Source organism: Homalodisca vitripennis, chromosome 1 (genome assembly GCF_021130785.1).
Source record: "Homalodisca vitripennis isolate AUS2020 chromosome 1, UT_GWSS_2.1, whole genome shotgun sequence".
NCBI lineage: Eukaryota > Metazoa > Arthropoda > Insecta > Hemiptera > Cicadellidae > Homalodisca > Homalodisca vitripennis.
Genome location: NC_060207.1, coordinates 141,304,581 through 141,317,821, shown reverse-complemented (window position 1 = coordinate 141,317,821; position 13,241 = coordinate 141,304,581). Strand labels below are relative to the sequence as shown.

The 13,241-nt window shown below is 31.8% G+C and overlaps 1 protein-coding gene across 1 annotated transcript in view; it reads right to left on the bottom strand.

The window, feature by feature from the left end:
* The window catches only part of LOC124372492 (cytochrome P450 4C1-like), a 47,594-nt gene extending 46,677 nt beyond the window's left edge, over window positions 1-917 (bottom strand). The window contains exon 1 of the mRNA XM_046830896.1: window positions 720-917. Coding sequence (XP_046686852.1) covers window positions 720-876 — 157 coding nt within the window. The 5' untranslated portion in view covers window positions 877-917. The remainder of the gene's footprint in view (window positions 1-719) is intronic.
* Window positions 918-13,241: the final 12,324 nt, after the last annotated feature.

Genomic DNA, 13,241 nt, shown 5'->3' with positions numbered 1-13,241 from the left:
GAAATAGATCGGGTAAACAATAAATGACATTCTGAAAATTTCATCCGACCATGCATACCCAATATCACGTTTCTTCGCAAAAAAGGTAATAATTGTACAATGGAACAAATCACATCCAATAAATTATTTTGCATGATTTAATATATTTACGCTGGTCTATTGTTAAACTGTTATAATTTTGAAGAAACTTTAGTTTGAACTTGCATGGCCGGACCATCATTCAATAAGTCAGTTGTTTGTTACCCTTATCAACATTTAAATTGTCATTTCATTTGGTGATAAATGCTGTGCAAAAAGTTAATTTTGTTACTATCTCGTAAATTTGTACATTTTTAGAAGTTTTAGTTTTAGCATGTTAAATGGTCACCATTTAGAAATTAAATTTGCATATTCTACCAAACTACGTTTAATTATAGATGATATTGAGTAACATAAAGAGTGTTACTAAAGTTTGGTTGAGATTGAATGCTATCCTTTTAAAAATATGACTTCAAAAAACAAACACACAGACAGACGGAAAACGAAAATAGATGGACTACTGCCTTTAGGACATTTTTATGGACTACATTTAGATTTTGGCTCCTCTTGGTCCGTAGAACAATATCCTAACATTTGAGTTATTATTATATTTAACAATTTCTCAACATAACTACGCTAACTAAGTTTGAATACAATTAATTATTTTCAAAACTAAATCCTGATCTCTTGGAAGGTCTCACCTGACTGGGTGCCCAAGAGGAGGTGACAGTTGCCGAGGAGTGGCCAGGCGCGTGGCCCAGGGAAGTGGAATGCCTGGGTGAAGCGCATACGCCTTACGATCAGGTAGAGCAGCACGGATAGCGCCGCCGCCAGCCACAACACTAACGCCACTACCATCGTGTCCCGAGCCCGATCTAGTGTGGTGTCGGTGTCTGCTGGGTCTTATATATACCCCCACTCACGTCACTGGAGATCCACGACGGTAGTCCTAGCTCAAGGGGCAATCCACACATCGATCATCAAATTGTGTCATAAGCAATATTTGTACTTGACTTGCTGATAACATAGGGGAAGAGTTCGATTTTGATCCTCTTTGATTCCTTTCGTGGTGTCCATCAGAAGCACTATCTACAACACGATTTGAACTGTATATTCCGGGTAGTCGTTGAATTTAGCGATAGCCATTGAGAGTACTGTACATCACCTCCGGATCCTTGTTCGTCTAGTTTGGCCAGCCTTGATCCTCTTTGATTCCTTTCGTGGTGTCCATCAGAAGCACTATCTACAACACGATTTGAACTGTATATTCCGGGTAGTCGTTGAATTTAGCGATAGCCATTGAGAGTACTGTACATCACCTCCGGATCCTTGTTCGTCTAGTTTGGCCAGCCTTGATCTCTTGGTTTTCTAATCTAAGCCAAAGGTATTGTAAAAATGTCACCAATATATAATTTTTAGTGACGGTAAAAATATAAATTTAATATTAATTATCAATATATAATTATGAGAAAGCACCATATCGTCCTGCTACCGGTTATTATGGGAGATAGACCTTTAAATGGGAATGACCTTCGAACTTTCACTAAAAATAATAAATAGTTAAATAATAAATAAATAAACAAAACCCCCCTATCCTCACACGCAATCCTGTCTTCTAGTTCTAGTAAAACCTCGTGGTTTTCATCAGGTAAGTTTTAGGAGGCGTAGACAGAAAATTATGTATCTTAATGTATGACGATCCTGAAGTTCTAGAAGAAACCACATGAATCAACCTCTTACATTCAGACGTACCTTTTAAATTTAGAAGTGTGCTTTCTTATATCTAACCAATCTAAACCCAAATTTGGATGAATAAATAATTTTCAAAAATTAAAATTTGATTTTGTTACTATTGTATTTGTGTACCCTTTGGTTTTATTGCACACGTCGAAAAACCTCTATTGTGAACTATTACAAAAAGTAACGTATGTTTAGGAGTAGAACTAAAGAAATGGCCAAGATGTCATTATAATTTTGAAACAAAATATGCTCTATCAATACACAGAATGAACCAGTATATCAGTTCAAACCTCTTGGAAATGAGGTTGAAAACAAAGTATTCCATTAATATCATTAGTGCTGTAGTCATTATGAAAAAACTGATTATTGCAGGTGAATTCAAGAAATACTTTTATAAGGCCCTTTTGTTAAAATCACTAAAAATCTTCTTAACAAGTTCTTGCTCATGAACAAAGTATAATGCAGAAAACTAATAATTTCAAAGTGATGTTTACCGCGTTTGTATTGCTTACCTAAGATCCACAAGGCAAAAAACAAAATGAGGTTCATAGTATCATGGGTAAGCTCACCCATTTACTTATTACCCAAATGGTTAATTCAGCAATTCAAAACATTTCCACAACATCAGTGTTTCAATGTCACTCTGAAATTTAATTTAAATATTATAAAGACATGGTTCATATCTAGCGACTTAACACAATATGAAATTAACGAATAGTTATAGTATATAGTTAATAGTATAATAGTTAATAGTATTAGAATGTATAGTTCATTCTAACTGATTCATACATGTCTCAAACCGCATTTCAATTTCAAAACCAATTCTACAACAGGCTAAAGGAACATCAAAATTTAACGCAATATCATTTTTTATTATAAACATTTTACTAGCAATTTTTGAACTAAATGTGGAATAAAATATGACTTTCAATACTTTAAATTAAAACTTTAAATAAAAAAATTTCTCAGAGTTTGGTTTCATTATGTTTATGATATGTTTGGTATATTTAATAAAGAATAAGATCTTAAAATTTTTCCAATACTCATCAAATAAATTCAAATGACCCAACCAGAAATCAAATTTACTTCCGGAATTGAAACAAATCTATCCTTACCAGTTTTATATGTATTAGTAATTAGAATATAGGCAATATAGAAAACGGAATTTACAGAAACCCCACTTGTAATTATTGCAAATTCACACCACATGATTCAAACCACTCACCCTCCTCCCAAACGAGCTGTTTTCCACACCATAACTAACAGATTACTTACAACACCTTTGTACCCAGTGAATTAAATAATATAAAATTGATAGCAGTTTTCAATGAATTCTCAGCCTAATTAATAAAGTTTTTTTTAGAAACAAAGAAAGAAGGATTCATCAAAAAATTTAATAACCACTTTAAAGAGTGGCAAATTTGTTCAGCAATCTATGAGTAACGGTTCATTTTATAAGAAATTAAAAGCTATTTAAAAAGTATTTACCATAATTATAACCAATTCTAAAACAAGTAAGATAAATAATATACTTGGAAATATAAATGAATTAAAGAAGATAAAAGTGGAAGTTAAAAAATATACCTCTAACAAAAAGACTTATAAAAATTACTTTAGGAATGTGAGGTCTTAGAAAACAGACAATCTAGTGTATCAGCTATTGGCAAACATCAATTAAAATTCATTAATATTTTTAAAAATTATTAAAATTAGGAAGATCTTGACTTTTGATACATTGTGTGCGCGCGTGCGGTGTGTGTGTGTGTGTGTGTGTGTGTGTGTGTGTGTGTGTGTGTGTGTGTGTGTGTGTGTGTGTGTGTGTGTGTGTGTGTGGTGTGTGTGTGTGTGTGTGTGTGTGTGTGTGTGTGTGTGTGTGTGTGTGTGTGTGTGTGTGTGTGTGTGTGTGTGTGTGTGTGTGTGTGTGTGTGTGTGTGTGTGTGAAATTAACGTTTTCATTAAACAATATAACAAATGTTTGTACCAAAAATTTTAATATCATTTTATTGATACATATATGTTTTATTAAGATTCAGCTGGTAAGTTTGCTATATTGTAAGAATATTTATAATGTTTCAAACTGTTCGAATTCACAACTTACGTTAACGTTGACGCATCTTGACGTTGAAAGGCCCTCGAACATAAAATTTTAAAGTTTTGGACTAAACTATTGGAATCATATGTTTTTTTACTACGAAAGCAAATATTGTTTGTCATAATTTATATTACGGGATCGTAGAGGAAGTTATATCTTCCGTATCATTTGTTGTAATTTAAGTGAGAACAACTTTATTACTGAAAAACGTGTAGATGATGATCACGACATGAACCATGATTAAACAATGCGTTGTTATAGTCTTGGAAATACCAGATCAGACTGGTCTAAGTGCGCAAATTGAAAAAAAAACAAGCTACATATGCCTAATTATTTAAATTAACTTGGCAGTGATAACATTAGAATTGCAATGATAATCTCTATGTAGGTCTAGACTTAGTGGAGCCTGCAGCAGATACAGTGCAGGGTAATTATGCAGTCTTGATAGCCCCGCCCCAAACCTCACCAGTGGTGAACAAAATACTGGATTAATCCAAAACAGAGATCAGGCATAGTACAATAATGTGGACACTAGGTCTCAGCTAACAAAGAAAGACAGTAATAAAATGAGAAATAATTGAAGAAATAAGTAAGAACTAAAATAAAATGTTAAAGGAAAAGTATAACATCCTGGCTCCTTGTAATGAAACTTGCTCTCTATAGAATTGCAAAAGATTTCTGGAGAACAAAGAAATTATTTCGATAGAAGTCTTGGAGTAGACAGAAGATCTTATGTATAAGTATACATAAAACACTAGACACAAAAGACACAAAAGGCACAAAGGCCATAAATGAGCGGCAAAAGAAAGAAAACATTTCTTGTATTCTAATTGAAAATAGAAGTTATATTTATTAAACATATGGTTATGCTGTCATAAAACAATGGTTAGACAGAACAGTTGATTACATTTAACAGGCTCTTTCAATCAATAGTATTTGTTTGTTGTAATGCAACTTTGGAGACCAAGATGGGATTACTAAGCAAAAACTCAGTTAGCTACTTTTAAAATGAGAGGAATTAAAAGAACTTTCATATTCTAATGAAAATTTTAAGAAATTATTTTGAAATATTGATAACTAAAAAACTAGATTTAGGATATTATTTTAAAAGTAATACTCTCTTAACTTTGAACCTATTTTTCTCAGTTGTGAGTCTTAGCTAGATACTGCATTAAGTGACTACTAAGGGCAGAGTGTACTCATCGGTAGTTAACAAAATTACTCACAGAAGCATTTCAAAATCAATTCTAACTGATATTGTTTAATTTTTAAATAGAGTTAACATAACCATAGGGTCAATTGTAAGACAGGGCCTTAAGGCCCTAAATTCGCCCTTTTGTATATGTGATACAAATAAAGTCATTTGAATTGAAGTGAATATCGAATCTTTTTGATGGTAAGGTCTTCTTATACAACATGTATACCGCCACATCCTGTAGATACATTCCTCTACAGTAACCGGTAGTGAAGTTACTTATAAAATATATTTTAAAACATCACCTAAAGTTTAATAAATATATTACATATAAATGAACAAATTAATTAATAATAACTGCAACAATATTTTTATTAGTTGTGCTTATTAACTTTACAATAATCATATATTTAAAAATGATTATTATAATAATAACTATTCATGTATTTTGGATTGACTTGACTTGGATCCTTTTTTACTCAGCGTATGAATATGGTCATGGTGTAGAATTAGCATCACCTTACTTGAAGTTAAAATAACTTCACGAGCGAGAGAGTATGCTTTATCCAGGCGCACCGCAGCATATATTTTCCGTACATTTATATATCTATTATTATACTGTATATGTATTTTATACCTAGTAAATATAATAAATAATAAAGTAATTAAATTGTTCTTAAATAAAACACTACACACATTATTGACTCTATACTAAGCACTAGGGGTATTTTTTTTTAATATATAAAAACACTTTTCTAACTTTATTTTAGTTTTACAACATTGTTTTTCGATTTTTGGGCATTGTGCATCCGGTTGTGTGTGATAAAATATATTATGATTGGAGATACAAACACATACATATTCTACTATTTCATTTTCTACTATTCGTTCTATGATGAATTCTCTGCAGGCTGAAATTATAGCCGTGGCTTTTCTTATCTTGTATGTGTATATTCGTATTAATCTTGAATGCGTCTAAATGCAATTTAAGTTGCTGTTAAGAATTTTTGTAGCTGTGGAGAACTAAGTGGATGTTTTCAAATATATCCAGTGCATATATACCATACTCTGTGTTTTGAAAACACACGAGGGTGGTGTTTGAATGTAGCTTTTAACTATGTTTGACACACTACAAATGTTTTCAACAAAAACCTTATTTTACCGAATTTACAAGTCGATTTGGTACTTGAACTGACGAAAACTATAGTAATCAATTACTATTTAATCAAACGTTGTAATAACATTCATATTGAACAAGTATGCACATTTTCCATTATATTTGAAAATAATTTTAATATTTCTCATTCATTTTAGCTAGCGCTTTTTTAAAGAACGGTGCTTGGTGGATTCTTTTTAACAAATACTCCTTGATCATCAAAAATGACTTTGGCATTCCTCCTTTACTTTACGAATGCTGGATAACAATACGCTCTTTCTTGCCACGGAGAAAGAAATATTATATCTCTTTGTCCGTATCTCACCGAATATTCTAGACTCATGACTGTTTTTAACATACATTTTCATTACTTGTCTTACTCATGGGATTATAACCCCATGTTTATATATATATATATATATATATATATATATATATATATATATATATATATAATTTCAATAAACATTAACGAATTATTATGTATATATATATATATATATATATATATATATATATATATATATATATATATATATATATACATAAAACATAACTACATAGGAAACATAAGTTTTTATGTGTTTAGTACATATATGTTTGTTTATTTATTGAACAACATCCATTTGTTTTGTATTCATAGTTTAAAATCTTGACGATACAAAATACAATATTATTTGCTGTACGGAATTATTCATTATCGTATAAATCAAATATTCCAATTCATTTATTTGCTAAATAATAATCGTTTTAATATTATTACTTCTTCAAGATGATGCTTCTGTGATGAAATAATATTGTTTAATTCGTGATTTAAAAATTCCAATACTCCACATTATAGGTTACTTTACCGCATCAATCTAATAATTTTTACTAGAGAGTTCTTCAACGTGTTAAGAACATAATAAGGACTAAATGTTTAGGATTTCAACTGTCTTTGTAGCTTGAATGAGTTTAACAAGAGCGTTGTAGACAAGCTTGAAACCTTTCAAGTCGCAATATCCATAAAAGCCAATGTTAGGAGTGCACTTGGTGACCCTAGGGAGGTTTAGCAATAACGGTCTCGTGGTAGAAGTTATTTTTATTTATGAAGTTCTATTTTGTGACAGTGTTTACGTTTCTTGACAGTCAAGTTGGTGTCCTGCAACTGGTCAGTCGTGTTCACTAATCTAGAACCCAACTATTGTTCCTTTAGATTATTTTACCAATTATTCGAATAGTTATTCGAATATCTGCACATGAGATGAGCTATTGCATCTTTAGTATAAACCGACATCGCACGAACATATAGGTCCACTCAGTAAGAGAATATACTTACTTACTATGGTACAACCATGTACGAGTAGTATACTCGTATCTTGGTGGATAATTTTATTGACAAAGGAACTAAATATCACTTTAACACATTTCGAGCTAACACTGCCGTCTCCTAGTAATCCAATGAAGAATATGTGTAAAATATATATTACAGTGAAAAATATAAAGTTTTAGTGACTTATTACAGAATTTAAATTATTTTTTCTGTTTCGAATTGCACAAGGGAACCAAATCTACTATGAAAATGCAATTTTTGTGCTTATTAGATATCGGCGGATTTATGTGCTTGATCGGCTGATTAACATAAAATTAATCAAAAGCCAACAACCTATTTATAATTTAGTTAAAACTGTACAAGAAAAATACAATCTGAACACAATACTTGTTTTTTACAAGAACAATTTACACTTGCACAACAAATTAACAACAATTTAAACATTATTTTATAATGTAGTTTATAAAGACATATTATGTAATATACTTTTACGTAACGAGAGCAATCACAATTTGATTACATGTTTACAACTCATATTTCATTAGGTACATCATAACATGATGCAATTTTTCTAAAGTTAATCGTAATAAGTATAAAAAATTAATTTTCTTTGGGAAAATTCTATTGATTCAATTTCAAAGGCTATACAGACACCATTGACGGACGAAAATAGACAAGGCCTAATTTATAATTTACCTTCTCGTTGAATATTTCAATATCTTTAATTTTTCAGAGTTGTTCTATCAATTATTATTTTTACCTACAAACTGTTTTGGGCGCCTGTCCTTAAAGAGACAAATTAGATGACGTGATTATTACAGATAAAGTTAGATGCATTGAAAAGTTTCGTGACTCCTTCAAGTAACTGTGGAAACACAAAATGCACAACTCACAACAACACATTAGGGAACTTGTATTGAAACTAATTGAAGGCGTAAAAAGTACAAGGGTTAAAAAATCTAACTTTTCTGCGAAATACAGGGTTTACGAAAAATTTTTAATCAGTAAATTACAATTTTTAAATTACTCTTGAATAGAACAAGAAGTTATCTTCAATGCTTTATTGCGTTAATAGGGCCTACCTCTTATGTACAGCTCGTGCAGTAGTTGTTTTGCCCGTTAAGGGCACTCAAACATTGTTAGGCGGTAAACAGAAAGGTCCACAATCGCATAAGGTTATAATCAAAACTAGTTGATATTTTTAAAATAACGATGTTTTAAAATGTTAATTGTAAACAATCGACTTTTTATCTATAGTCAATGCCCATCCCTAGCACGAATTATATACGAGAAGAACATTGACTATAAAATATCAGTTGCAACTGCCACTGCGACTTTGAAATATCGGTAACCAAATAACAGCCACTGAGCGACTTGTCGCTCATCCTTAAATACGAAGCCAATACACATGCTAATCAGAGAATTTTTGTACTAAAATGGGAATTTATACTTGCACTGCAGCTTTGTATGTTGATCCGATTTGCTCCTCACTGTAGTACTGTAGTGAACTGCGGTCACTCAACCATGTTGAAAAACTTTTGACTGTCCTTAATTAGAATTGCAAGTTTTTTAACACTGTTAATATTTTGTGTGAATATATAAATTAATACCAACCAAAGTAATACTTAAAATTATGTTTTACATGGGCCTAAACTTTAGATGAGCCCATTCCACAAGCGTAGTTTGTTATAAAATCTTATCAAGCAATAATATTCAACTGCATCTCTTAAAATGTCGTTTTGAAAGCAAACATTCAATTTCAGTAAAGAAATACTCACAGTACTTTTGGGAGACTAAAAGTAGGAAAGTTGCAATTAACCAATTTCGTAGTACACCACAAAATGAAATAGCTCTGAAAGCTTAGTATAACATTAGCAACTTGTTTGCCAAGTCTGGAAAAACCATTGGTGAAAGCCCAAGATCACCCAACTGTTTAAAAAAAAATAGTTTCTTGCTTATTTGGTGAAAAAGAATAACAAATTACTTAAATTATTCCACTATGTAAAACGACACTGTAGTAATATCAGTGACACGGCAAGTTATACAAAAGAACATCTCGATCAAGCAGCTCGAGAGAATCCGTGCTTTAGAACAGGGGTGCCCAACCTTTTTTACCCAAGGGCCACATTGTAAAGCCTTTATGGCCAGGCGGGCCAACATCCCAGGGGATTTGGAACCCCAAACAAAACGTATTGCCCGGGGTTTGTTCCAGAAATCTTGTGCAAAATATGAGTTTTAAGGTTATTTGGCCCTTGTTTCCTGATTATTGTAATTTCTTATTATTTATTAGTTGTTAGGTAAAGGTTTATAATATATTATGTTTTTAGGTTCTTTTTGTAGAAATAAATATAAAACCCAGACTTTTGGATGTTTGCTCTAATTCTGAGGGAACAATAAAAAAGTCACCAATAAATTGAATACATTGATTTTAATTAATCCTACTAGCATACTAGGACATATAAATTACGTGGCGAGTGGGGACCTTGAGTTGGGTAGGGGTTACGTCGCCGCACCGCGCGCTGTGCCGTGCTTTACGCGCGCTCTATTCGCCAGCCGGCAGCCACCACCGTAGTCAGTGAAATCTGTCTGCAACTCATGCTCCACCAAATTAATACGGCTCGTTCTACGTGAAATCGGCTGGACTGCTTGGTTCTCAAAATTAGTATTTATTTAATATTTCAAATGCTTGTAAACAAATTTGGTTGTTTTGGCAACAAGGCGGGCCACATAAAACTGACTCGCGGGCCGGATTCGGCCCGCGGGCCGTAGGTTGGGCAGCCCTGCTTTAGAACATAACGGCGAAATGGCAAATGTCGCAAATGTCGCTTTCAAGAAGTAACCGAAAGAAACTATCCGAAGTTTATTCAAATGATATTGACAGGTCATTGTCGTTAGACGAGCTAAAACTATTTCGTGAAGTCATGAATATCCTAAAAGAAATCATTGTAAAAAGAAGGCCCACCGTAGGTGAAGGAAAGGACGTAAACGTGAATAACAATTTGTACAGGCAATTTGAATAAGCTTATAGTGACAAGCAACGGACTCAAAGAAACCCTTTTCAATGTAGAAACTATCATGAAAATCTTTCTTACAATTCCAATATCTAATACTTTGGATGAGAGATACTTTACTGCTTTAAAAAGGATAAAAATTATCTTCGCACGACTCTTTCAGAAGCTAACCTGAATAACTTTGCAATTCTATACATTGAAAGTAACTCTTTGAAACATAACTGACAAACTTATGCACCATTTTGTTGCTCAAAAGAAGAAAAAATTATTTAGTATTACAAAATGTAAAAACATTAAGAAAAAGCTACATTTGCATAAAATTTAATTATTTCTCTATCATTACTGTTATTATTTTAAATAGATCCTTAAAAGTTGTTATGAAATTGCTTTCTCTATGTCAATTAAGATTTAATTGACAGAAAGTCCCATTGTAAAGCTATAGTGCCAACTATTAATAAACGTATTTTAGACTATACAAGTTTTATTTATTGAAATACATTCATATCAGTAAATGATAAGATATTAGTATTTAACTGCAGACAAAGTGCCCCTAAAAGCTAAGGAGCGTTGGGATAAGTATATAAATCCTCAACTGATACTGTGTGGTCAAATACATGTTACATATATATATATATATATAAGTAAATAAAATTAACTTATATATCAAAGTAAGCATGCAAAATCTAAATTCCTATAGAATTCAAAGATAAACTATTATTTAAATACTAAAACAAGTTTTCAGATGTAGTAACAAAATGTTATCGTCTTGACTAAATAGCACAACAAGTTTTAACAGTGATTAATTAACTCGTGTTTCCTTAACAGAAAATAATAAACGCAATCACTACTACAAAATTGTAGAAAAGCATCGATTTCTTTTTCTGTGCTTACTTTCAAACGAAATGCAGCCAAACATAATGCTGCACAGATAAGGTGATATGCATTATCTTCAATGCCGTTCTCGGCTCCTGCTGTTGAAGGCGAAGCCTTATTTGCACGATAATACTCGATGTGGTTTCCATCTTATCCTATATTATTCCAGCGCCTTTTGTCATTATAACTCTATATCCACCAAAAAATCAGTCGCCCTATTTTACGTTTGTTGATATTTACCTTGGATATTGTCAACCGTTAAACAGGTTCAAACAAATTTGAATAAAGTACTTAAATATAAAAATGAATACACACATGAACACATTTAAATAAAATTATTAGTGTAAATTCAGAACCTTATTATAAACAGCTTAAGTTTAATGATCTTGGGGTATATTTGACGTTACTTTGGATTTATTGTCGCGGCGTAGTAAATAACATTTCCATAGGCATCAACTGAGCTGAAGTATTTCCTTTTCATCAAAATCAACCGTCAGATTTGTATTGCGCATTCAATTACTTCTAATGTCCTAATTTCAAGATCACTCAAATATATACTGTGAAAACTATTTTACACTACAATAAATAATATGCCAAAACCCCATTTATAATCATTTGAAAAAGCTACTTCGTAAATGGTTTCACGTGATTCTGATAAATTATTTATTTTCATAAAAAAGGTAAAATTATAAAAACTGATAACACTTACATTTTAAGACATTTTGAGGAATCTAGAACTCCAACTGAAGAACAACCGCATTTCTTGTCAGCTTTGATTAATATTTTTGAGAGACATTTATTTTAAATGTACTATAACGTAAATTTTTAAATTGTAAAGTAATTTACGAGACCATGTTTTTGTGATTATAAACTGTTTCGATAAATTTTAATTCCGTCGCTATTTTGTTTTAGGCGAGGTTGTTTTAAATTGAAGTTTGAGTCCAAGTCACGAATAGACTTTATTGTTTCTTCTCTTTTCGACTTCCATTATTTTGGGCTCTTACGTATAAAATCAATGTTGAGCATTGTATACTGACTTCGTAGTTTTCAGTCCACAAGTGAATCCTGGTTAAGTTTCGTATCCAATATTCTAAAGAACATTAGAACATTTGTGTTCATCCCTATTCTATAGGTTATAGGTAAACAATAAATAATGCATAAAAAAAGGTTGACAAAATCATTGTAAACGTCCACAATAGAGAGAAATACAGGGATCTATAAGGGGGGGGGGGTCACTGAGTGTTCTTGTACTTCTGATTAAGACGTAATTTGGTTTTTAAAAGGGATGTTGCCAATGTTTAATTAGGGATAGGAACCACTCCCCGACATTGTTACATCTGTTTCAGGATGTTCTTGTCAGATTGATAGAGAATTTCCTGAACGTATAAAAAATTCCAGTAATAAAGCTATGTTTAACTCAAAGCCTTTCTGTGTCTAAAACGTTTTATTTGGTTGATGCGTTTATGATGTACCGCTGAGGAATCTAAAAATACCAGGATTTGGAGTGAGTGTGACTTTTGCTGGAACTAATGTATAATATGTATGTTTGACTGTGTTTAAGTTTAAATTTGTTTATTTTAAACATTATAAAGCAATTCAAAAAATGTTTAAATGAGATCAAAATGAATAACTGCTATGTTTATGTAGCTGAGGTAATTAATTAACCTTATTTCCGATTACAGGTGAGAACATACATTGGTCAGAAAATTTGCCGTCACCTCTGCCTCACGTATGTAACCTGCGAGCCTGTCGTTATTATTTAATCGTGCGTAATTATCAATCTGCTAGGCCGAAAACCACTTGTGAATAATAAATTTAAAATAGGATCAATGATGATTGTTAGT